At 46.6% G+C, this 26,404-nt stretch overlaps 1 protein-coding gene across 5 annotated transcripts in view; it reads left to right on the top strand.

Moving 5' to 3' along the window:
* The window catches only part of LOC142587977 (RNA-binding protein 25-like), a 51,446-nt gene that overhangs the window by 3,130 nt on the left and 21,912 nt on the right, over window positions 1-26,404 (top strand). The window contains exons 1-11 of one of the 5 annotated variants that reach the window (XM_075699384.1): window positions 3,894-3,918; window positions 4,536-4,573; window positions 5,724-5,891; window positions 7,920-8,012; window positions 8,115-8,172; window positions 8,271-8,362; window positions 8,936-9,263; window positions 11,653-11,726; window positions 14,963-15,058; window positions 16,678-16,711; window positions 17,569-17,777. In XM_075699384.1, the coding sequence (XP_075555499.1) occupies window positions 3,909-3,918; window positions 4,536-4,573; window positions 5,724-5,891; window positions 7,920-8,012; window positions 8,115-8,172; window positions 8,271-8,362; window positions 8,936-9,263; window positions 11,653-11,726; window positions 14,963-15,058; window positions 16,678-16,711; window positions 17,569-17,777 (1,200 nt within the window). In that variant the 5' untranslated portion in view covers window positions 3,894-3,908. Of the gene's footprint in view, window positions 1-3,893; window positions 3,919-4,535; window positions 4,574-5,723; window positions 5,892-7,919; window positions 8,013-8,114; window positions 8,173-8,270; window positions 8,363-8,935; window positions 9,264-11,652; window positions 11,727-14,962; window positions 15,059-16,677; window positions 16,712-17,568; window positions 17,778-20,414; window positions 20,438-26,404 lie in introns of those variants that run through there. The other 4 variants (XM_075699383.1, XM_075699385.1, XM_075699382.1 and 1 more) reach the window with 4 other exon arrangements.

Genomic DNA, 26,404 nt, shown 5'->3' with positions numbered 1-26,404 from the left:
GTATTGCTATTACTATACCCGATACTAATTCAAAGCCAGCCTTTTACTAACATTAACTTTTGCACTTGAGGTTTAGAAAATTTCTTCAGAGTCAAGTGTTACTGATTAACCGGTATTAACGCACATGCCAAACATGAGAGCAATTGGTGTTACGAAGTGAAAGCAGCTGCAATAGCCAATCACAAACACCGCTTGCCCATGACTAGTTGCATTAGTAGTGTTCCCGATTCTTGAGTAGCAATGAGGTTTTGTTACCAACATGGGTTGTTTAGTGGATAAGCAGGTTGCAAATGAAGCCTCATTTTCATGTTCGAACTTTCATGAAGTGCAACTACGAAGACTGGAGGGTTAGAAGATTAAACTAAGACAGGACAAAACCCTCACGTTTAGGTGACACTTGAAAAAAACTTTGCCATGAATGTTGACCAATTAGCCTTAGACACTATATTGTTGAAACCCGGTCTTTCAAGATAGTGACATTGCATTTAGGGTACCACGAAAAAAATGTTTGTAGTTGTTACAAGGGATTGAGGTCCTATCTTTCATTTTTTGGAGTGATCACTTTTGGCGGTGTCGTCACTTTCGCTGGCGCCGGCTTAGCTTAGGGCATTCACTGGTACTGACATTTTTTATTGCCACATCTTCAGAAACTAGCTTACCGCGCCCGAGCTGTCTAAATGGTGTAGGGTTGCACACCTGTTCTGATTTCAACCTGCACAGCTGTATTTTTCTTTTCTTTTTTTCTTTGTGAATGTAGCCCGTCACCGGATCAACCTTTTCACCAGCTTGAAGTTGTCCTCCGATTTCCGTGGGGGGGAAAAATTTTAAAAACATTGAATGACTGTTGCAGTAACGAATGAACAAGTGTGACCCTGATTACACAGAAATGCTAACCAAAGTCACTGTTTCCTCGCCAGTCGTGGGCTAAAAGACAGCATCCCCAGAAGTGGTCATTCCATAGTGCCTCCTGTCTGGCGCTGTGCACCATTTCATACGTAGCAGGCACTGCAGCAGATGCTAGAGCAACTTCTCCCTCTGCCCAAGTTTGTGACCGAAGAACAAATCATCAATTGCGAAAGCGAGAAATTAGAATGCCTTACATAGTTCAGCGTAACAGTAAGCTTACACATTGTCATCTAGACGTATGGAAAAATCTTTGCACAGAAGGCAGTGCCGATCTTGGTCTTGTCTAATCAACCATGTGTTGAGCAGATTGCACTGTTTGCAGCAAGCGTTATCTTCATTTATGTCAGAGTTAGAGCATCGCATGAGTGGAGAAAAAAGGTGTACAGTGAGGCCCACCGTTGAAGGGAACGGTCCGGTGTGTTGCTCTCGCTTTTCTAGCACTGTAGCTACAAGTGTTTGATGGAGTTAACGTCACTGCCCTGGACAGGTGTGTAGAAAGGTGTCAGTGCCACCAACCGTGGGGCATCTACTGCAGAGCTTGGCGACAGTTGCCAGAGGGAATAGTTTGTGCCTTCTTTAAACTACCATGTTCCCTCTACCAGTGCGCTACACACTACAAGCCATACGCAGTTTCACAACATGTTAACTACATTCATTCTAGTAAAATATGGACTACTACATGCATTCTAGTAACATGCAAAAACACTTATGCTGTAGGTGATGTGGATCAAAATGTAGGGCCTGTATAATATAACGTTTCCGATTCTTTTTCCTTTCCGTGATACATCAGCGGTCCGAGCGCAGCTGCACCCACGTTATCAGCAGGATTGGCCATTCGTGAGTGGCGGACGATAACCAAATAGAACCGAACGAAAGGAATCCTTACATTACACCCGCCCAATGCACGGCAAATTGCGCAGAGTGACAAAGCTTCCAAGACTGGCGCACTGCTTGCATAGCTTCCACCGTGCTGCCTGCTAACTATGAAGTGAAGCCTAGCGTTGTTGCAAAACAGAGCTGCGTGTTGTTTTGCTGTCCCTGATGCCATTGTGTGTGCCTTTGCACTGCTGCTAAGGCAGACGACGTTATGAATAATAACTTGGGTTAGTAGCCACCAGTAACATATGCATGCTGTTTCTTCTCGTATCACTTTGCTGTATCTTGCAGTTTGCGGAGTCTGCTTTCGTTTTTGGCGGTGTTGCCCTTTTGTGTGGAATCCTTCAGCTTTTATTTAATCTTCATAGCATGTTCACCTGAGAGCTGCATTTTATTTAAGTTTATGTATGAAGACTTGTTTGTGAGTTGATTATGTACGTTTGGTTTGAGTGCCATGTTGTCATTGCAATTGTTACCTGCTTGGTCATTAGATTAGTATTGCTGTTTTGAGTTCATGAGTTGTTCCTCTTGTCAGACTTCTGCCTTTGGCCTAGGTATATATATTCAGTTAATTGTAATGCCAAGTGTGAATTCTTTTTTAAAATGAGATAAATGTTTGGTTAAGGCTATCGCCAAGATGACCCAGTTGCTATCGTGGTCTGCTGCCGTGCAGGGTTTCATATCCAGCTTTTGTGCCCTTATTCTGATAGGAACAGCTGCAAGAGTGATGATGTAGTACTTACATTTAGGTGCGTGTAGAGCTTCCCAGGTGTCAAATGATTCCAGAACCATCCAGTACAGTATTGTATAGCCTGTGTTGGTGCTTCGACATGTTAAATGCCATAATTTATGTTGAAATATTTAGAATGAAGTAACACTGAAGTCTGTTAGTCATTTTAAAGGAAGTTTGAGTGAAAGCTGGTGTGGTTATGTTTAAAACCACGTGTTATGGCATTTTGCCACAAAGAATCTTTCTTGTATTACTCTTGTCGGTGTGAAATTTGGAACAACGTGCAGGACATACTTACTGGTCTAAAAAATAACTTTCTTTTTCTAGTACTTTTGCACTAATGTGTCAATGCTCTCCTTAGCTTTCTTTCCTACAATAGAGTATAGACTACTTAATTTCCAGCAAGTATGTAGCTTTCATGTGATGTGAACCCAGAATTAGCCAAAATTTCTTCCCGTAAATATCCGTGTTGGTGTTACTATGTGCGTGAGGTCGCCCCCTTTTTCTAGATTTTCAGTGTCTGCAGGTATTCTGGAAATGCTGTATTTTAAAGGAAGTTTGAGTGAAAGCTGGTGTGGTTATGTTTAAAACCACGTGTTATGGCATTTTGCCACAAAGAATCTTTTTTGTATTACTCTTGTCGGTGTGAAATTTAGAACAACGTGCAGGACATACTTACTGGTCTAAAAAATAACTTTCTTTTTCTAGTACTTTTGCACTAATGTGTCAATGCTCTCCTTAGCTTTCTTTCCTACAATAGAGTATAGACTACTTAATTTCCGGCAAGTATGTAGCTTTCATGTGATGTGAACCCAGAATTAGCCAAAATTTCTTCCCGTAAATATCCGTGTTGGTGTTACTATGTGCGTGAGGTCGCCCCCTTTTTCTAGATTTTCAGTGTCTGCAGGTATTCTTGAAATGCTGTATTTGCAAGGAAAAAGTTGTTTACAGTAGTCAGCTTATACTAACCAAGCACTTACAGCTACCAGCATAGAGGAACACATCCTGAGACCTTCTTGAATCATCGTCCCAAACTTTACACTTTTATTGGATTTATTTCTTTAAGATCTGTCTCAGTACTTGGCACAGCTTATGATGTATTCACTATTGCTCGACTTGGCTTACGCCGAGCCCATGAGGTTACTCTGCTCTTGACTGCCTGCATTGCGGCTCTTAGTTTTCTATGCATGTTTTGTTCTGTTTAAGGCATGGCTCTTAGTTATAAAAATTTAGTTAGTGAAACATTGCTGCCCATTATTGCATGCAATTTCTTTTTGAACTGTGTAGATTTGCTCCACGCTTCCAACATACTTTGACTCTCCAGGCTGGTGTGAACAGTGCTTAAGTCATGCACTTGCCATTTCTAGATAAAGGAATCTGAGTCTCTTTCGATGTGATGGGGAGACGTAAGTGGAAAGCAGTCCGTTTTGTTACGTCTGTTTGCCTTACATGGTTACCCTGTCCCCATAAAGCTCGATGACGCCTTGCTTGCGAAGCTTCACGTTTTTTTTATTTTCGTACTAAGTGGCACATTGAGCATCAGTTGTGTTTGCAATAACGTTGAGCTTTGCCATTTGTTGTGGAATGTACTTGTGGTGTAGCTTCGGATAAGTTTGTTTCTTGTAGCAGAAGTAAGCCATGTAGCCAAAGTAAGCCATGTAGCAGAAGTAAGCCATGTACCAGAAGTAACTCTTGTAGCAGAAGTACAGCATAAGTGACTGGAAACAACTGCCTAAGCTAGTGAAACTAAAGGAGACGAGCATGATAGATGGCATGCACTTTGGCCATGGCAAGTCTCTGCTTAGCAGAAGGTTTTTGTAACTTAATGGTTTAAAGTGTTAAGTATAACTACCCTTTTCAAGCATGCTTTTTTTTTTATGATCACCCTCATCTGTAAAACAGTTTGCCACAAACTTGTTCTGCATGCCCTCTGCTTTGGCTCTTGTAGCTGCAGTCTCTTTGTGCAGCTTTCTCACTGTTCGTTGCTCTTTTAATTACAATTTTCTTTTCTTTTTTCTTCCAGTCCCAGGAGGCATGATACCAATGGCCATGATGCCACCAGTGAGTGCTTGCATCTTCCTCACAACGTTTTTAAAATTTTTATTTCTGCAGAAAAAAAAATTTGTGGCACGTTATTAGCACTTTGGACAGATTTCTTTTCATAGATCGACTAGTATAGTAGTGCGTTTTGTAAGGTTAACCACTTTTTGAATCTCGGATTTTTCACTCTTCGCCCGCATCGACTTTGTTTAGGTTGATTTCCTGGGTGGATACAATATACTGTGCGTGCACGAAACAGTTCTTTGCAGTTAACTTGAACCCATTGCTGGGTAAATTGAACGCCTTAGGCGACAACGCTTGAGGTTGGACGGTACACCATTCAACACCTGTTCTGTGTGTACAAATTGTGCAAACAGTAGGAAGTGGCAGGTCTTTCTGCCGCACCAACTTTCTTTTATCCACATTGGATGACATTGGTAATCTCTTGTTGTTTTTTGTACGCTCAACATGTGATGCTTTACTTGCCTGCTCGACATTGTGCGGTTCTGTCACGATCACGCTGCGTCTGCAGATGGCTGTTGCGAACATCATGCCAGCAATGCGGCCGGCGAACAAAACAACCTCGCACATGCGCGCACTTCCGTGTCCCTCATCGACGCTCTCGCCAGCAACGGCATCATGCAGGATCTCATGAGAGCAATCTCATCGGCAACAAGCGTCCAAAATTACTTTTCCGAGACACATGCTACGCGTAGCTTGTACTTGGCACACTGTGTGCAGAATCCTCTTGGCTGCAGGAGCGCGAGACATGACTTAGGAGTATGGTCAGCATGCGACAAGAAGTGAATAGTGCGTATCAGCTGACAGGTAAACAATGTACCGTTATGGCTTAAGTGGGTAATAAATGCATTAAAGGGCAGTTGAGTCGAGAATTTTTGTCAACTACGTGTCATACGAAACTACGGCTTAGGTGGGTATGGTTTAACGAGATTTCACTGTATGTGTACTGAACTATTTTTTAGCCCATAAACCAGTTTTCTATAACTGTATTTGACTGTACTAAGAATCGAGCCCCCTCGATTCTCTTGATCCGCCTCACCCATTTCCCTAACGCTTGGCAAGTTCTTATACAGATGTTGGATGACCACCTGCAGATGCATTCAATGCAGGCAGTGGACTCACCGATGTTGTGTTGGGCGTCATTTTTCAGATGATGGCTCACGTGGCCGTGACAGTGCCTCCGTCGATTCCAATCCTGGCGCAGCCGCCGCAGCAGCCTTCGCCGCAACCGCGCTCGCAAGGCAAGCGTGGCCACGGTTCAGGCTCTGGCTCGGCAGTTATCGAGAAGAAGCCGCTCGTGCGCCGGAACCAACAGTCGGTGCGTACCCATTGTCCGGCTTTGTGTTATACTAAACGCTGCAGTTACAAATTGTAATGGGACTGTTGACGATGACACGCAACTGTTGGCGAGGGCATTACAGTGAGACATTGACAAGTCGTGTCGTGTCGTGCAGTCCCGTACCGCATCGCCAATACAGTGAAACCCACTTGTAAGGCTACCAGTTTTAACAATATATCAGTTGTAACAATGAGAAGCGGCTGCACCATTAACTTTTGTATGTTTTCCATGGCGAGATAACCCGCTTACTACAATGCTCCGATGCTGCATTATCAGTTATAACGAAGTCTGGCTGCTGGGTGTCCAAGCCAAATGGCAGTAAAATGCGAAGTCCTTGAAAAGAAAAAAAGAAAACAAGAAATCAAGCTGCTGTACGATGGCCCGCTGCTGCAACAGCTGTTGTGCACTCCTTTTCCAGCATTCTCCCCATGCCTCTCCTGTCGCCTTTCCACCCCTCCGAACACAAATGGGCTGCGCCCATAGCTCTACGCCGCGCCACCCTCCGAAACACGAATGGACCGCACCATCTGCTCTGTTCCCAGACTGCTTGCATGTTGCTCACTGGCTCCTCATTCAGCGCAGTTCTGCAAATAGCTTATTCGCTCGCGGTCGTCTTTGTTGGTTGTGTCGAAATCGTTCCTGGCCATGTGGTTTCTCAGCCTCGTTGGACTCTTCGCCAAAACAAGATGACTGATCCACCCACTGATCATTGGCAATGCACGATGTTCCTAGTGAAAAGAAAGTGCACGGCTATAGATTTAGAAGCCAAGTGCTTCTAACCGATGTGGCGATTGTCGCGGCGAACGTGCTTGCATAGGATAGCGATGGCGACGACAGCAGCGATGACGCGGTAGGGCAGGCTGCCTCAACATTGTCTTCACAGGAGGCCTGGCAGATGATTGTCCCTCTAGGGCATTATTTTCGCGAGGAATCTTCCGCTGCACTACATGGAGCACCTGGATGCCTCGGAGAAGGATGTCGGCAATCTTTGCGCAGAGCATGCAAGGCTGACGGACATGGGGTTTTCTCGTGGAAGCCAGTGAGAAGTATGTGGCGAGGTGCTTGCGGTGATCGCGCTTCAGCGTTTCTTCTAGATTTCTCAAGCTGACAGGCTGCTGTGGCAGCCTTCCTGCACCTTCAAAAGGCCCCTTTTGGGCCAGCAAAGCAATGCCTCGGCGGTGCTCGCTTGTCACCCGTGACCCCTCTTTGCAGTTGTTATAGCAGTGGCATTCTTGTAATTCAGACAGCCACGGCTTGTTACACATGAGCCCAGGAAGCAGTTAAAGGAGTAAAAACATCAGCAGCTGGATGGAGGAAAGTGATGGGGAAAGGCACTGGCTTCCCTGCCATTATAGTTTTCTCACATCAGCTCTGTCATCCCCCTATTTTGATTTTTCATGCAACCCGATTATAACAATTGTCGGCTATAACAATGGAATTTTCGTGGCACTCGAATATTGTTATGAGTGGGCTCGACTGTAAAAGCAACAGCGAAGCAAAGCATTTCTTTGTGTCGTTGCACCATCGACTGACCTACTAGATTCTGACATCGCGTGGGTGTCATTTTACTCCGGAGACCATAGACTATGCGCTAGTGTTCGTTTCCACATCTCCACACAGCTGCAAGTTCGTGTAGCCTCAGCTCTGTTCCGAGACTAGGAGCGCCTGATTTCACCATTAGTGAGAACAGCGCATTCACAGTAGAAATGCAAATTGTGCAATATAGTTTTATGTACTGTAGTTTTTTTTTCTTTGGTTTTTCTATGAAAAATGCCCATTTTTCATAGCTTTTGGAGATGCGTGCACTCGTACTTAAATTGCAAAATTTCGCACGAAGGTGCTATATGTGTGCACAATCTTGAAACTAGGCCTTCTTGCACAGTCCAAAATATTGTTGCAGTAAGTGTTAAAAAGCCAGTCATTCAATTGGTCTGTCGTCGTTGGTTCTTGTTTTGTGAGCAAACATGTGGAAAAGCACCTTCTCTTATCTCACGTGTTCCTATACAGCACGAAAACGCATCCAAGGGGCCCCCTGTCACAGTCTTTGTGGGCAACATCACGGAAAGAGCGTCTGACAACCTCATCAGGCTCATTCTTCAGGTTGGTGGACTTGGTCCACTTAAGCTTTGCGAATTTCTTTTCCCGTCGTGGGCACTTTCTGAATTTTTGTCGCAACTTCTTTGTGGTCTCGCATTTGCACAGCGGTGTGGCACCGTGGTCAGCTGGAAGAGAGTCCAAGGCGCCAATGGCTGGCTCCAAGGTACGTACAGGACTGGCGACACTAGTCCGCCCACTGGCAATTGGGCAGCGTGCAAGACTGTGTTGTGTGGCTTGACTCTCCGTGTTGGACTCTCACAGGCTTCGGCTTCTGCGAGTACGGAGATCCAGAGTCTGCCATGAGGGCCATACGCATCCTGCACGACTGGGAGATTGGAGACAAAAAGCTTGTGGTAAGCCTCGGGATCCTGTGCGTTTTTCTTCGTTGCTTATTTTTGCATGTGCGGCTGTTGTGTCGTAAAAGGCCACACGCATGTGCGAGTGTTGGGCCGTAAAAGGCCACACGCATGTGCGAGTGTTGGGCCGTAAAAGGCCACACGCATGTGCGAGTGTTGGGCCGTAAAAGGCCACACGCATGTGCGAGTGTTGTGCCGTAAAAGGCCACACGCATGTGCGAGTGTTGGGCCGTAAAAGGCCACACGCATGTGCGAGTGTTGGGCCGTAAAAGGCCACACGCATGTGCGAGTGTTGGGCCGTAAAAGGCCACACGCATGTGCGAGTGTTGGGCCGTAAAAGGCCACACGCATGTGCGAGTGTTGGGCCGTAAAAGGCCACACGCATGTGCGAGTGTTGGGCCGTAAAAGGCCACACGCATGTGCGAGTGTTGTGCCGTAAAAGGCCACACGCATGTGGGGTTTTGTGCCGTAAAAGGCCACACGCATGTGCGGGTATTGTGCCGTAAAAGGCCACACCATGTGTGTGCTTCTTAATGCTGAGCACCTCATTGTTCTCGCTTCTTCTGCCAGGTGAAAGTGGACGCCAAGACCAAGGAGAAGCTAGATGAGTACAAGGCAAGCAAGCGGACCACCACTGGGCAGCAACAACAGTCTCAGCAGCAACAGCAGCCCGGCAGCACAACAGAGGGCACTCCAGCTGCAGACGGCGCCAATTCCGAAGCCAAGCCGCAGCCGACGGATGATATAGACGAGGCCACCTGGCGCCAGGACAGGGACACGCGGGAGTCCATCTTGCATCTGCTGCGCTCGCACGCCAGCGAGCTCACACGGGGCACCGATCGCGAGCGAGAACGAGAGAGAGAAAGAGACGGCGACAGGGGTGGTGGCGGCAACAACGGTGAGTTGCATTCTTTTGTTTCAGTAGTGCAGGGAGAGTTTTGTGCACTGTCTCTGCGTTAGCTGTAGCTCCTGGACACTTGTGTTTTCCACTGGATGATCTGTAGCAGGGTTTTTTTGCTCTGCGGTGACGAATCTGTTTTCTACTGGTCGATCTGGAGCGGGTTACCACTTCCCACTGGTCGTTTCGGATCAACTCATTCTGGGCCGAGTGGTTCTTGCTTGCTCCGCCGCCGAAGCGCAGATTCGAGCGGAAGCAGACCGAGAAGCGTGCTTCACTTCCATCTTCATGTAAAACAGTACCCAACATTGCGCCTGCTGTAGGTCAGCGACTGGCCGTCATGAAAAGCGTACAGAGCGGAACGGAAGCCCAGCATAGTTTTCGGAACCAGCATGTGTGACGTGTGCTCATCAACTTGTATTATCTCTCATGGAGCATTTTTAGCCCTGTGCTGGCAGATTCAGATGGATTAACTTGCAATGCTTGCTCCAGGATTTCGGTAGCCATTCCAGGTCAACCAGCGGAAAGCACCATTACTGTTCGATGTTAAAACTGCATGCGAACGTGCCAACAGCGGCTGCGTGGCTCCACTGTAGTAGCTTTGGTCATGCTTATTTATCAAAGCTGATGTGCAGTCTTTGTCAAAGGTATACGGGCCATATTGCCTGCAAATGCTAGGTTGACTACAGGCAATTTTAACGGAGCCCAAGGGATCGTGGCCGACGCCTAGGCGGGGATATTCACCCGATCCCTGAAGTAACTCGCCGGACCTTCCAATAAAGTCGTTCTTCTTCCTTTGTTGTGCCACGAGTTCCAATGCCCTGAGTAGTGAAAAGTACTCTCCTTTTAGGGCCATGGTAACCACAACACAAAGTTGAACAGCTTTGAATGTGTAGAGTGGCCTGTATTCTTTCAACAAAGGCTGCACACGAGCTGCACTGATATAAAAGTGAATACCGGATTTGTATTCCGCCATTCTTACTTTTTTGTCACTTGTGCCAGCAACAAGTCTGTACAGTCGAACACGACTATTTCGAACCCGTTTACACCAAATTAATCTATATATCAAACAATTTCTGGACACGGTATAGTTACAATGAGTATATATTTCTGGACACGGTATAGTTGCAATGAGTATATATAGCAAAAATTACGCTTATATCCGCTTACATCGAACACAGATAGCGACTCCCGATATATCAAACGTCAAGCGGCGGAAAAGTGCCCCCAGAAGTTGGCTTTTCCTCGCGGTGGCAGGGTAGCCCGGAGGCGCGGCTCCATCCAACCGCTCGCCCTACCGTGACTGCGTTGCGTTGAGCGAGCCGTCGACACCCCCCTGCAAAAAATGATCCTGGCCCACCCACAGCGCTTGTTCAGACAGCCAATCAGAGGCTCTTGTGCCCTCGTTGTGCAAGACGGCGAAAGTGCGAATTGTCTCGCTGCTTTTCTGGTTCATTGCGTGTGTGCCTTGTGGGCCTTCTCCCGCAGTGCTGCCGTGATGGAGCGGCAGAATTCGCCTTGCATTGGGAAGCTCGAAATCATAAATTGGGTCGAACGTGGTGAGACGTCGGATGTCCCCGCAGCGTACACAATTTTGAGGAGCACTCTCAACACAATCTTGAAGAATAAGGGGAGATTAGGGCTAAAGCGGCCAAACTTGCAACCCGGTGCCCGTGGCGCCCGACGCGTACGCACGGCCGTGTACGAGTGGTCCATACGAAATTGCCACAGCTGTGCCGGCTTCCACATGCTCGATGATGACCATAAATTCTGATGAATGCGACGAAGCCGTTGCCAGTGCTGCCGAAGTTTGGATCGAGCTGTTGGAATTTCCGGAAGATGTTGACGAATCAACGGTAGGCGAGTTTGTGAGCACAAATGATGGTGTCGCGACCATTGGACAGCCCGAAAACGAAGACTGCATTGCCGACATCGTACAGAGCACTAGCGAAAGTGGGCACAGTGAGGAAAGCTACGACGGTCCTTTGCCCACATCCTCCGGGTGATTGGTGCGCTCGTACTAGTCCGGTTTTTCTGCGCGAATGCGGATGGTTGCTGCCTCAGCCGCTCCTACTCCTTGGACAATGTGGAGAAGTGCGTACGTCACAGTCAGCGAAATTGCTCAAGAGAAGTAAGTGCAGGACTATTTCATGCGAAACTAAGCTAGTTCCATCAATAAAGTGATTTTATAAATGATATGCGCTTTTATGACATCCAATTATTTAGCAGGCTTATATCGAATTATGCTCTATATCGAATTGATAGGAGTCTTTTCTTGCGAGTTCGTTATAGCCGGGTTCGACTGTAGATTCAGCACGAGAACAAAGTTATGAGCCTAATTGTTTAGTCACAGGAGCAGTTGTTTATTCTTTGACGATGTTTCTTCCAGCAGCCACAAGATCTCCACGTAACACTCGACGAACCAGCCCCGAGCCCGAGAGGGAGTACAGGTCCAGCAAAAACGTGAGTGTCTTTTGCCTTCTCTGTTGTTTTGGTATCAGGGGAGCAAGAAATGCCGCATGAATTGGAACATAGGTTGGCCCCTTTATTTTCGATAGATAAAATTTTAATGAAAAACTCCGCAATGCAGTTCAGAGCGAAATCGGCCGCCTTTGCAATGAATCTAATGTGCCGTTGCCAAGAGAACTTGCATGCGATGTATGAAACATAGTTACAGTCGACTCCCGTTAATACGAAGTTCACAGGGACCGCAAAAAACTTCGAATTAAACGAACTTCCAATTAAGCACAAAACAAAAAACAGCACTTTATTTGTGGCGAAATCGAGTATTTTCTCTAAGAAAAATAGTCGGTCATCTTGCTTTGCTTCTTCTTGCCGAATCGCGCTGCTGAAAGCAAGTTCTGCAGGCTGTAGATGTGGCGAAACGCTTCTTCCGCTTTACCTTCAGCGGCAAAGAAGCGCTCCGCAAGAGCAAGGCCCGCAGCTACATCGGCAGCCTTAGGTTGCGGCTCGCCTTCAACGTCATCGTCGCTTTCCTGGGTCGCTTCCTGGGGCCGAATAATCTCTACAATTTCGCTATCCGTCAGCGCACCGCACGTTTCGACCGCCTTGTCTACGGCGACGTAATCTTCAAAATTGACGTCCCCGAGAGCATCACCAAAATCAGTGCCGTCAAGCTCGCTTGTTGACGCTTCCGCTGAAATTTCAGAGGCATCCTCCGAAGAAGCTGCCACAAAACCACAAGCCCTGAAGCAGTTTGCGATTGTTCCTTACTTCACACGATCCCATGCTCGCGCCAACATGTGGATGGCACTAAGCAGGCTCACCTCATACTTTGTGGAGCTATCCATACACAAAATCATGCGCTCGAGGAGGTGCCGCCTGTACAGGACTTTAACATTCTTGATGATGCCTTGGTCCATTGGCTGCAAAACAACCGTTGTGTTTGCAGGCAAAAATGCGAGGCGTATTGCACTCAAGGCTGGCACATTCACGTGAGCACTGCAGTGATTGACAAGGAACAACACCTTGCGGTTCGAAGCAGCAAACTTGCGGTCCAATTTGCTTATCCAGCTCTTGAAGATTTCGGCCGTCATCCACGCTTTTTTGTTCGCCTCATAGTCCACAGGCAGCGTCTTCACGCCTTTAAAACATCTCGGCTTCGCGGCTTTCCCGATCACAAGCATACGCTGCGCACGCTGCAAGACTAATCTCGCACAATCTCGCCACTGCCAGTATGCAGCGCTGCGTGCACCTGTGGCCTCCGCAATCAGCTCCGGCCACGCGCGGCAGCCGCGCGTGGCCTGCGGCGGGAGCCGCTTTGCCTCCCGCCGGAGTTGATCGCAGAGGCCACGGCAGCCGTAGCAATGAATAATCGCGCGGCTCCAAGAAGGATGGCGTTGCGGGCGGCTGCGGTGGCGATGACACCAACACGGAGCACGGAACTGTTGCAACACTTGAAAAATTGCACAAGAATGACGGTCACCTCGAGGATCTTGGCTGAAAATTAACTTCCAATTAAACAATATTACTGGATGAGGACTTCGAATTATCGAGCGATTTCTTCTATAGGATTACATGCAAAACTAACGGGACCAGCACTTCACTTCTAATTAACCGAAAATTCCAATTAAGCGGCTTCGAATTATCGGGAGTCGACTGTATAAAGACCACTGCTGCAGTGCAGCTCACTTGCAATGATATATCAGTTTTAACGATGAGCTGACTTCAGAGTATCAACTTATGCGTTAGGGCCATGAGAAAAAAACATAACGATGTGTTATTCATCGCGCATAGGGCATAACGATCGAAATTCTGCCTTTTGGGCGGCATTTTCCATGCAGAATAATAGAGAAATTTGCTTTGCTAAGTTCCCCTTAACCAAGACGGGGCAAAAAGTTTGTCTATGCGAGTTCGTATTTGCTGCCATTACCGCGCAGCGCGTCCCGCCAACGTGCCGATTGCGAAAGCCATGAAGAGCAGGGCAACTTGGCGCGGCGTGCCGCAAGATGGCACTAGCTGCTTCGCGTCCGCATTGCTGGCGAGCGTCCATAGAAAGAAAGAAAGAAGAAAAAAAAGAGAAGCGAATCGTGCCTGCCCTCCCTCTCTACAATCTTTCTCTCTCCCTCGGCGAGTGTGAAAATCCGCCGCAGAAGCAGCAAAAGGTGCTCCAACAAAGAGCAAAGCTGTGTCGCGTAAGATGAAGCTGCAAATTTTGAAAGGCTCAAAGTACCAGCTCGCGCAGTCGATGATATCGAATTCTGAAAACCGTGAGCGCTGCGTTCATGCACGCTAGAGCCCGTGACCGCGCCGATGAATGGAGACGGCGGGATTTGTGCGCCCTGCCGAAACCTCCATATGTGAAACCAACGCGGTGGCAGCCACCGACGTTACCGAACTATGGGCACATGTCACTACTGGCAATGAAATGGGTGGTACTTCGATGGAGGAGTTCCTGAGTGCAGGAGTTCTTGAGTGCAGATAGCGGTGCCTTGTTCTGAGAAGAGATATCTGATGGGGCAATCGTCGTCATGACAGACAGTGGCGTTGTGCGATGGAGGCGACGAGATTGACAGTGGCCCATCTTTGACGCTGGCCCCAATGTACGTGCAAAGTGTACTGTCGTCAATAGAGTCTCTCATTGGTTTCATGTACGCTAAATTATAGCCGCCAGCGTTCATGCAGCCGCTCTTCGCGATGCACAACGTGGTTGTGAACCTGAAACTTTTGCGAAAGCAAGTGCAGATTTTTGACTATTTCAGCACGCCTAATGCTTGACATACTGTTTAGAGGTATAAATAAACATTTCATTTTTCGCTACCTTCTTTCTACAGTGTCAATTTTTTATCGTAGGTGGCACATTCGGTTTCGGAGCTACGAAAGTATGTTTGGCAGTCTTTTCCTTTCTCTTTTTTTTTTCTTTCTTTTTTTTTTCGGCAGTCCAGATATAGCGATGATCAGTTACAATGATCGGATTTTTCGTTCTTGATAACGTTGTAAGTGGACTGCACTGTGTAGGCTTCATTCTGCAGTGTAAGTAGGCTTATGGTGATGACGATGATGGCTTTAGTGTTGCTGCTCCTAAATGCTTCCTCCTACCCAAGATGCAGTACCATTTCAACCAGCAAAGCTTATTGTAATGTAACTTTTCTGCATTGATGCAAATCGTGGCACATTTGGTGGCAGCAAAAATGTTGTGTGCCCGCCGCTCAAGTTCTCCACTTTGTTTGCTTCTTCAGCACCGTCTGATGCAAGAACTGGATGAGATGGACATTGAGGAAGACAAGCGGAACTTAATCACGAGGGAAATCGACAAATTCCGGGACACGTATAAGGTAAGGGACAATATGCGCATCTCCTTTACTCTGTGTACCTTCAGTCTCATGATGTAGTCATCCTCCTTCCTTATGTATAACCTCGTGTACATCAGGCCTCCCTCATACCTTTTTTTCCCCTCCACCGTGTGTTTTTCTACTTTCACACTTATCTCACTGAAATCATCTCCTGGTCTCTAACTTGGATATGTGCCCTTTACGAACTTACATCAGAAGCCTGTGATCTCTCTTTAATCCTCATCTCTGTGCCATCCAGATAGCTGACACTCCCATCGTGTGTCACGTTAGTGGACGTCACAGTGCGTAACGTGTAGTGCATTTGCTTCGAAAGTGGGAATATCAGTTTACTCTCTCGCCTCGAAACACGTCAACTTCTCGAAAGCTTCCCACATTGTTTGTTTTTCTATCAGAGTTGAATGCAGTTACCACACGCACTAGCAGCTCTTTTTCTTGCAGAAGCATGATGTGCAGGGCAGAAGTAGAAAAGGCATTTGTTTGTGCGTGGCAGTCTTCCTCTTTATTCATATTATTCTTTTTTTTTTTATCGTGTGCATGTAGGTGAAGTATATTTCATCGCTGACGCAAGCGTACCCAATCTGAATAAAGCGAACATGCTCTAGCTTATTTTTCTTCCGAGCGCGACATAAAATTCACTGTTCTGTAGATAAAAGCTTTTATGTGCGGGGTCTACCATTCATATGTAGGGTCTAACTAACCGGGGCATAGCTAGATTAGTGGTCTTGGAAGAGGGGGTATTGAGCAAGAGGGGTGTTTGAGAGGGGTTGGTGAAGGGCAGGGTTATCATTTGAAGTGGTGTAGCGAGGCATAAGGGGGGGGGGAGAGAGAGAGAGAATGTGTGTTCGTTCGCGTCTTGGCCTAAGTGGCGCCTTGTTGCGATTCCCCCAATCACCAGGCCAACTGCCACAACAGCGTGCTACTTCTCGTTTGACTGTGTCAGGCCTAGAATTGTAGCTAGGATGATGACCCCTGGTGAGTATTGCTACCCCGTCTTTGCATATACTATATATATATATATATATACGTACACCGCCGCGCCCCCGCGGGCGTGCGGCGCTGTCTTCCTATTTCTCTCTGTCTGTCTGTCTTGCCTCTCGCACACCCGTTGTGGGTGTGGTGGTCTGTCCGCTCTCATGTCGAGAGTGAGACCGTGCAACTTCGCGCCGGTCGTCGTCGTCGGGCAGAAGCAATCGTTCCTTCTTCGACGGCCGGATTGTGAGTGCTGCCTGTTTCTCCGTGGCGACACTGTTGTCGTTTCTTGCGCTGTGCGAAGCGAGCTCTGCCCTCCCTGACTCCATTTTAGGCTGCTGGCGACGACAAGAAGCAACGAAAAGGCGAGCGACCTTTTCCCTCCCCCTTCTGTCCCTTGACACACGTCATCTTGCCTTTCTTCTACATTTTGTTGTTGCAAAACTGAGTGGCATGACTGGCTTTATTTTCTTTATTTCTTTTTTTTTTTAATGCCACCTTTGGGTTCTAGGAGGGCGGGGGAAGGGGGGAGGGTTAAGAAGCGCTGGTTTTAGTTCTTTAGACATGCGTTTCTCTTTTCCGTGCACCCTTTTCCAAACTGTAACGATGCCCGCATGTCGGAACATCTGCAGCCCTCGGACCTCGGTCTGACCGTGAACTCATGGGGTAAGTTCGTACACCTGCTGTGTGTGTGTGTGTGTGTGTGTGCGCTTGTTGCTGTGCGGGTGGGAGCGGTGTTATTGTGTCTTGCTGTGACTGTTATCGCGGAGTGGGTTTTGTGCTTGCTGTGTTGTCCTTCCTGTGTCACTAATGCTTGCTGCTTCTGAGGGGGTGCGAGCGGGTTCGTATCGGGCTGTTATTGTTGCCTGCTGGCAAGCATCTTACTGAAATAGATTCCGTAGTGTGTGCGTTACGTATACAGGGCGTTGTATGCAGCCATTGGCCCTGTATGCTCTAATGAGGTTTCAGGTGGGAGTGCTTGGAACTGCTTTAGGATGATTCCGTGTGGGCATATGCTGGCCTTGGCAGTGCTGCTAGAAGATGCACGAGCCATTGTGCGAGTACTTCTAAAGCAGTTCCTGGTGATCCCATTCAATCAGTGGAAATTTTCAGCTAATCTGTACTACGCTAGCTTTATCTATTCCTACCGTGTGGAGGCATTTGCAAACATATTCAGTAAGAGAGCTTGACAGCCAGCTGTATTTGCACTGGATGATGGACTAGCATCTTGCATTAGTTCACCCGCACATCACAAGCTCTGGTTTTCTGCAATCGCAGCAAAAATCGATGACAAGCGACATGCTAGGCTTAGGAAGGTAGCTTGTGGGAAGTGAAAGGCTGTTTTCATACTCGAGTGACCTCTGCAGCAAGAGAATTCTGCATTACATTTGGCGGGAGCGTGAAATGACTTGCAGGCGTTTTATTCCATTTCCTCCTCGCACCTTGGATAGCAAATTTAATGGCGAAGTGTTGCTGTTACTTCCCCGGCCTTGCCTCTTACACGTGGCGCCCCTCCTCGACAGGGAGCTTTGTTCAGCGCCTGCGGCGCAAGGTGGCAGCCAGGCAGGCTGGCTCAGCAGCCCCCATCGGAGGGTTGAGCGTGAAAATAGCGTCGTACCAGAGTGCCTCGGGCTCGCACGTGACCCACTTTCCAGTCATTTCTTCGCTTGCCCTTGGTGACTACTCGGACAGCTCACACAACTCACACTCTCTGGCATCATCTGACATGGAGGTGAAAGTTTTGTTGTTGTCGGTGGGACTTCCCTCGATTGGTGGGATCACTCCCTGCAATGGGCGTCTTGGTCTGTGCACCTTTCCGTCTATCCTTGGCTACCTTTCTGTGGTGAAGGCTGTGTGCGTGGGATTGAAAACCTTGGGGCAGAATGCTCGGGTTACTTTTTAGCCACTTCTGTAGTCTTTCTCAGGTGGAGGCTGTTTACGGCTTTCTCGGCTTTCCAAGGAAAGCTTGCCCCGCTTCTGGTAGAGCACGATTTTACGTGGCGTTTTTAATCTGCGACTGTTGCTTTGACACGGCACTCATGCACTTCGCACCGAGGAAGTCCACCCAGAAATGCTATGAACAAGGGGTTTTCACTAGCAAGTTCGACGACTGTAAAATTCTTGGTGGTTTTTTTTTTGGTTACCCTGTTGTCCTGAGCAATGCGTCTAGCATCATATCATGGTTTTTGTGTAAGACCATTTCCTCAGAACAGGCTTAGTTCTCCCATTTAATAGCATTCTCTCTTTAGGTCTTTAATATGCAGTCATAGTCTTAGACTAGCTTCGCTGTAACAGCATCATGTCTGGTAGCGTACCACTTCAATATTTTATTTGTGGCCTTTGCTGTTATGAAGCATCAGGATAGGAAGTTTATCTCAAAGATTATCTCTTTTTATTCTGTAGCAGGCATAGCTATTCTGTTGTAGTCTGTTGCAAATGTAGGAGATAGTCGCAACATGCCGCTGCCAATTTAATGTGACAACTGAATGGAGAGCAATCGCCTGTCACCTTTTCCCACAATGCACCTTTGGGAAAAAAGCTGCACCTGAATGGATGTTCATATTGCACCTGTACGGCTGGCACTGCAATGTGGACGCAAGACATAATTTTAATCACTCATTATTCTATTGTTTTAAGCACTCAGTATTCCACCGTACATGTAGTTCAGGTCCAGAATTACTTCTGACATCTCTTGCTTTCATTAGCTAAAGCACCTGGTTATCTGTGTGCACTGCACGCACCTTTGCACTTGTATTTTCATTGATGTACTGGGCACAGGGGTGGTTTGTGCAACTGGTTCAAATTCCTGCTGAATGGCTGCACTTGCATGCAAAAACTATCATTGCATTTTTGTTATTCAGAAAATGTTCATGCTTCTAGGGGAGCTGGAAGATGAACAGGGCAGCATCATCTGTATTGAGCCTTGTTAAAGAAGTGAAACATGTCACGTCGATTCAAGCGTTCATGAATTGCACTGGCTGTGCATTCAAGTGCTGGTTAGGGTGCTATCACAGGGGCTCAAACAAGCTTAGGCTGGTGCCAGCCTTTGCCGGCATTGCAGTGTAAAGTCCTGTATCAGTCTGACTGGTACCAGCATATGCTGCTACTGCTATGGGAGGTCATGCATCAGTCAGTGCAGCGTTTGTGGCCCATGCTGGTGCTGGTAGGCAGAGACCAGCATATATTCAAGTGGCTGGAAGTGCTGTTGCAGAGGCTCGTAGCAGCTTAGACTGTAGTGCCCACCCTTGCTAGTGCTGCTGTGTAGGATCTTGTATCAATCTCCCACTGGTACCAACCAATGCTAGTACCGTTAGGGAGGGTCTCATATGTCTCTGGCTGGTACTGGCCCATGGTGGTACTGGTATGTAGGTACCGCATATATTGAAGTGGTCAAAGTACAATCACAGGGGCTCGTAACAGTCTCAACTGGTGCCAGGATGTGCTGGTACTAGTACACATGGGCTTGTACCAGACCCAGACTTGCCAGGCCTGTGAAAGAGCAGTTTTTTGAGCATCTATTAATAGTGGTCTTGTTTTGCCAGTGCATTTCACTGTTTGTGTGCTAGAAATCTTGGTGCTGTTCTGGCTATGCTTCGACACTTCCTTAAAATGTCTGAAAAGCATGTCCTGATCGTTGTGTTTTTAATGTGATCAGCTGATTATTAACACTGGTACTAACACTGGTACTAACACTGAGGGCCTTATGAGGAATTCACTGCAGCGGGCTTGGCTGGCTAAAGCAAAGTTTTTCGTGCTGCATTAGCAGAATTTTTGGTGAATTGAACAGGGTGCATATGCTTTTGGAACTCAAGTCTTACCTGTCACCTTAAAGCAACACGCGACTGCTGCCTGCCAAAGCAGGCAGTGTTAGCCAAATTTCATGTCCTTTTATGAGCAGCAGGTTGGGAATTTGTAAATATTCTCGGCACACTGTGAAGGTAGGGCATGTTGTCGTGTAGTTGTCATAAGTGGGAGTGGGGCCATGAGTAATAAATTCTGCATTGTCGGAGCTGGCTAAACGCGTACACCATTAACAGCTTTGCTACGCAGCTCATCATTTTCAACCTGTGAAGTTTATGACTAAGAGACTAAATTCACCGTTGCATTGAAGCGCCTAAACAGGAGTGTAAAGATGCATACTTTAACTTTGCTAATTTAGGCTGCAAAGAAATAGTCTTTGCATGTAGCCACATTTCGGTAGCTTTTGTGGCCTGTAGCACTATGGCATTAGTTGATGTGTAAAGAATAAACACATTATCATTTTTTAAATATTTTTCCCCCCTGCTAGCATAAGCCATTAGTGATTAATGTTAAGCAACCTGGGTTTAATTCAAGTTTGTTCCTTTCTTTTTCTTTCCCTTACTTTTAGTGGAAAATCTCTCTGATACTGTAGTGAGTGCCTTTCGTTTTTCATTTTAAGAGAGACTTATTTAATACTGCACCAAGCCAAGGGTCATTGCACGACAATTCTTTTCAACTTCCTGTTCCTTAGGCCTAGCATTCAGTAGATTGTCTACTATTGCTACGCACATATTGGGCTAGATGCATCTATGTGCAGACGGACACATCGTGAACATTAATGAAAATTCACGTAATTTAACTGCATTTGCATGCCCTGCACCTACTTTTTACGAGCGAAAGATGTCACTTAAACATGATCTTTTGGGACTGCTTGTAGCCCTGCTTGTTCTCAGTAGTAGTTCTGAATTGAATGCATAAAATAGATAATTAAGGGAAAATGAGGCATCCACCCATTCATAGCAATTGCGACAAAGGAAACCCCATACAGGTTGCTCGAAAGAAAATCCTTGCAGTTGAAGAAAAATTCCTCCTGGTTCGGGACTCGAACCCGGGACCACCGCCTTTCCAGGGCAGCCGCTCTACCATCTGAGCTGACCAGGCAGCTAGCAGATGCCAGGGCAAAGTCGAATTTCTCAACTCAAACCAAAGACCGGAGTTCGATGTAATGGTTCTGCAGCAACTGCGAGCCTTTTCTTTCGAGGAACCCGTGTGGGTTTCCTTTGTAGCAAATGCTACGAATGGGTGGATGTCTCATTTTCCCTTAATAACTTCTCTCCACCTTGCGGGTTTCTGCAGAACCATTACGGCATAAGATAGATTTTGATTTTGTATTAACTAGCAGCATTATTTTATGTGCTACTGAATTTAACACAGCAGTTACGTTTTGCTGACACAATGTTTTAGAAGTTTAGGGTGGTTTTCCAGAGTTCACCGTATCAAGCAATATTGATACATGTAAAAAACTTCCCATGGCAGCAATTAGAACACGGTTTGCCTTCCCCCTCCCCTCCATTTTTTTTTTGTCAGCCATTCTTAAAATTAAAAAAGAAGTTAAGGAAATGTCGTTTGTGCCTGTAAATGTGTGGCTCTTCGAAGTGGCATCTACTACATAAAAACAAATCATTTAAAATAATAAAAAGAACTGCTAAGCAACTCCTAATGGCGTAGTAAGGCTTGGCACTGTGTGCTTGCTCACACATTAATTTCAATATAATATTTTGGCCTACTGCATAACTACTCGCTTAATAGCTATGGCCGATCACATGCATGTCCCTGAAGAGGATCTAAACAAAGCGCTAATATGTGTGGTGCAGCCTGGCATATGCAGTGGTTGTTTGTTAGGCCAAATGGTGTCGAAACGATCACGGTAAAAATGAACTGCGAAGTGTCTCTGCCGAAACTTGTCGTTTTGTTGGGTCACACACCCGAGCAGCACAAAGCCCGCAGAGCTTAGTAGGAAGTGCAGCATCTCTGTACGCAGAATCGTTACATTTTTGTTATGGCAGTGATTTGTTAGGCCTAATGGCGTCGAAATCGATAAGATCGAAACTGGTAGATGTCACTCCCAGTACTGTCCTTTTGTTGGATCTCTTACACAGGTTGCATAAAGGACTTGGCACCAAGTCCAAAAGATGGCATGTGTACGCAGAATTAAAGCATTCTTATCGCCATTATATAATTCGTTAGGCCTAATGGCGTTGGTGCGGTTGAATAGACTGTTAAATCATTGCGAATACCATCCTTTTCTTGAGTCATCTGCGCAATCTGTACAAATTCTGCAGGATCAACTCCGAAATGTAGCATGGGCACATAGAAACTGAGCATTTTCTCTGCAGAAGTGATGCAGTATGTTAGCGCTAATAGTGACAGAACATATTTGGTAAGAAACTGCAAGAAACCATTGCCAATACGGTCATTTTGTTGCATCATCTACTTATGCTACCCACAGACAGCAGTGCGAAGTCCAGATAATTGCATGCGTACACGAGTCTTGACAGTTGCTTGCTGCATTTTGTGGATGCAATTTTTCTTTTACCCACTATTTCATAACGCATGCAGTCTTGCATTTCCTGTGCACATGTGACGTACTTGTGCTTTTTTTGTTTGATTTAGCATTGCAAGCTTGTGAGAGCTTACACACTACTACAGCCAGTCCCCCACTTGGTCATGATTGTAATTGCCATTCACATGGCTCTGTGCCAGAAATGGTGTCGCCTGTAGATGCCAGTGCAGCCAGTACTAATCACACAAAATCTCACAAAAGCGGTTGAGTGAGGGTACTACCCACAGTTTCTCATCAACTTTAACAAAATGATCTGCCTCTACCATTTGTGTGCTAGTCTATAAATTTTGTGGCGAAGATAGTTTTGTAGCCAACAATATGAAATGGAGCAGCGGGCATAAGTATTTGCCCACTCTGCTGAAAACGGGAAAGCCGCTGTCGCCTGCGTGTTCTTTCATTGGCAGAAAGATTTCCATGAGATGAGCATGCAGCTATCTGGCATCTGTTGAGCGCGCACAGTTGTAGCATTGATGTGAGAACTGTCTACTTGTCTAATGAGGATCCTTTGACAGGCCACAGTGTGGGATGTGGAGATGATGTCTGAATATATTGCAATGTCAACGAAGGTTTCTGCATTTGGCAGATGAGCCAGGCTGGCATGTATGCTGTATGTTTTTGTTTGAAGCTTATTAGATCATCGTATGCCGTCTCATTCAAGACGAGTAAGCTGGCAGAAAAGTGCAGATTCTTTAATTGTGGCCTGAGAGGTGTCGTACAAGGTAACGCAGGTGTGGTTCTGCCAGGCACGAGCTGGAGACCTGTGCTTTAGCAAGGAGCAGAAGTGCTTGCGCCATTTGTCTTTCTTTTTTTTTCTCTCTCTCATCTGCGTGACATCTGCTCTGTAGAAAAGGTTGTGTTCCACTTCACTCTAGAGCTTGCAAGAACCTTGGGCGTGGCGCTGCTGTAGCAGTTTCAGATGACTGTAGTGCAAACAAAGCTACATGAAAAGTGCAAGTGGATGTGTTCATGTACCCCTTTTCATGTCCTCCATCTTGTTTCGGCCACACTTGAAATTCCAAAAGGGCACACAACAAGACCGCACCACAACCCTAGCAGCTACAGTAGCCTTGAATACTTTGTTTAGCGCAAAACAACAGACACAAGAAAGACTACAGAACAAGGCGCTACTCTCAACTGACATCATTTTCAAAGTATTCATGGATTCGCACCAACTAGCCCGCCAACGCATTGTGTTACAGTAGCCTTGTTTCGTAGCCTAAGGGGGAGCTTTGACCACAGCTGGCCTGTATGGTCTTGAGGGCGCTGTAATCTCCGCGCTTTTAGTATTGTGTGTGTGCGTGTGTGCTTGTCTGCGTGCACGAAGCCGACATCTTCCCGGACGGTGCTACCAGCAATGGCAGGTCGGTGCCCGTTTCCATTCTTGCATGCCCCTTGTCTCCCCCTTCCCTTTTTTTCTGTCCTCCTCGGACCTCGCGGAGGCACGCCCTTTGGTTGTCCTCAAACGTTGCTCCTAGCCCCCGGCGGCGACTCGGAGCAGGTGAGCTGTCTCATTTTTCTCCTTGTTCGCTCTCTCTGCTCGACCACGCGGCGTGCGTCAAATCCAGTGCAGACATATAGGGGCCTGCGTTGGTTGCTGCAATGGGTAAGTCACTCACTCCCCACGTAAGAGGAAGATGCAAGCAACTCTCGCAAAACGTTGTGCGCCAACACAGCACCAAGTGGCTACAGTTCTTCTTCTTCCGTGTTTTTGTTCATTGGTGAGTGAGAAGAACGCTTGTTTGCCTCGCTGCTCCTACCACCTGCTGCCAGCGCCTCCGTCTGTGGTTTCGGAACATCTGCGCCAAGTTAAAGAAATTTGTGTGTGCACAGTCGGGCCTACTTATATCGAACTTGGGGTAGTTCCGATTATCTCCTGTAGATCAAACAATGGGCATGCGCTCCTAAACATTGCGGTCGAGCGCCTTTAAAGGAGTACTGAAGCACTTTTATAGGGTAGAAACTCGGCCACACATTTCTGACGCATAAGACGACCACACTTGCGTAGTATCAAGGATGGGAAACACTTGGAGTACATTTGAAGCTGAAACTAAACTCTGCCAAGCCTTGTGTCAATGACACGACGTTGTGACAGAGCGCAATTGACTGACGCTTAGCAATAAAGCGTGGTATGGCGCTGTTTCTCGTTTAAAAAAAAAAAAAAAATTTCCCGCTACTTTCACATGTGGCTGCCATAGCGATTGCAGGAACTAAGCGAACCAGCATGCGGTGATACCACAAAGGTATCTTCCGAGTACTGAAACAAGAACTGGTTCCTAGAAGTATTATAGTGAGTTAAGTACTTTTTTTCTGATGTTTAGGGGTTTTAGACTTTAATGAGAAAAACGACAAGTAATAACATTCATATCAGTACTCCTCTAATGCCCTCGTGCCTTATTTGTTAAGTAGTGGTCACTGGTGATCACCGGTTGTTTTTTCAGGCAGGTCCAATATATGTGTACGTAGCTGGTTAGTATTCAAACAATGATTAGCTTTGGGACCTTGTTACTGACACTTACTGTAGTTTTCGTTTAAAGACTCTTGTCCTGTGGTGCTTCTTTTTTTTTCAGCCCATAAGCACTGGAAAGAGCACTGGTGCGTACATGTAGTTTGCTTAATGTGTTATAGATGCACGCACGTAGCACTTCACAGATTCAGAGTTCTTGATTCAGCAAGGTTATCGGAGGAAATTTATCTGAAATATGAGTCTTTATTAGCTCTTGCATAACATAGCTGTTGTGTATTGTGCCAGGGATTTATTGGGAGGTTCTGCAATCCCTTCAGAGTTCGATATATCTAGGCTCAGCTGTATTCTATGCACTGAGGGAGATGGGCCTTGGGGAGGGCTTCCAAGATATAAAATCATGATATCAAGATAGGTATATCATGATATCAAAATCAAGATATACATGTGTTTCACATGCTCATTGGGGCTTCGTGGCTCTGTTTGTATTTTAATTGGGTAATTAGCCCAGGGAATTACAAACACTTTTCTGAATCGTTTGTGAAGCCAGACAAGTTTTTATCATTTTGAGTGACGTCGGCTGGTTTACTGGCTGTATTTATAGGCTGTGTCAAGAGCCTTTTCTGTAGCATCTGTTGAGGCACCATCGTGGCAGTACTAGACAGTGCTAGTCACGCAAGCACTGTTTCGTGCGCCGTTGCGAGCTCATGAAAAGTGCGAAGCACCTCTTGCAAGTAATGAGCAGAAAGTGCAATTTTGCACCACTAGCATATCCGACCGTCAGATATGGTTGGTGTAGGCCCCGTGCTAGGTGTGCACGATAAAATTATGCCAGCATCACATGAAGCCGGGTAAAAAAGACAATGCAGAAGAATGCTTTCCAGCTGGCCCCAACTGGGTCCCATTTAATTTGTGCACAGTACAGTCTGCCAAAAGTTTTGGAAGCCAGTCTGCAAAAGATAGGGTCTGACAACTTGTTATGGAGATTCCTCTAACATTCCTGGCACTCCAAAGCTTGGCACAGTGAAAAATGGGACTAAAAAGCATGGTTGCTATGTGCCTTTCTGAGGCTTTGGAACAGCAGGAGTTCTGGGGGTGTCACCAGGTCACCCTGTCACCAGGTCACCCTATGACCTGGTGACTGGTTTGGTCTTGCGTGCACTGGATTTAAAGCTTTGGCCAGATTGTGTGTGATTTAGTTAACTGCTCCTCCTGGTGTTTGCAGCAGCAGCTGAATCAATATTGTAGGGCTACGCTCGGTGGTTTGGGAAAAGATGTCACCTAACTTGCGAGATTCCTGCTACTAGTGTCGCCCGGTGATTTGCAAAAAACAGCTTGGTCTGCTGTGAACATTGCCTTGAAGACTACTTTTGGGGCCACGTTTGTTTTTAGGCCAGGCATGCTTAGCGTTTGATGTAAGCTGGCTTCTGTGCATCACAGCATACTGGGCCATTAACCTCTTGTTTACAAGACAGGCACATATATGTGGGCAAGTTATATTACAGTATGTTTTTCTTATTTCATTGCATTGACT

The sequence above is a fragment of the Dermacentor variabilis genome, chromosome 7, assembly GCF_050947875.1.
Source record: "Dermacentor variabilis isolate Ectoservices chromosome 7, ASM5094787v1, whole genome shotgun sequence".
Lineage (NCBI taxonomy): Eukaryota > Metazoa > Arthropoda > Arachnida > Ixodida > Ixodidae > Dermacentor > Dermacentor variabilis.
The sequence above is the reverse complement of the archived record's forward strand: the minus strand, read 5'-3'. Positions and strand labels throughout refer to the sequence as shown.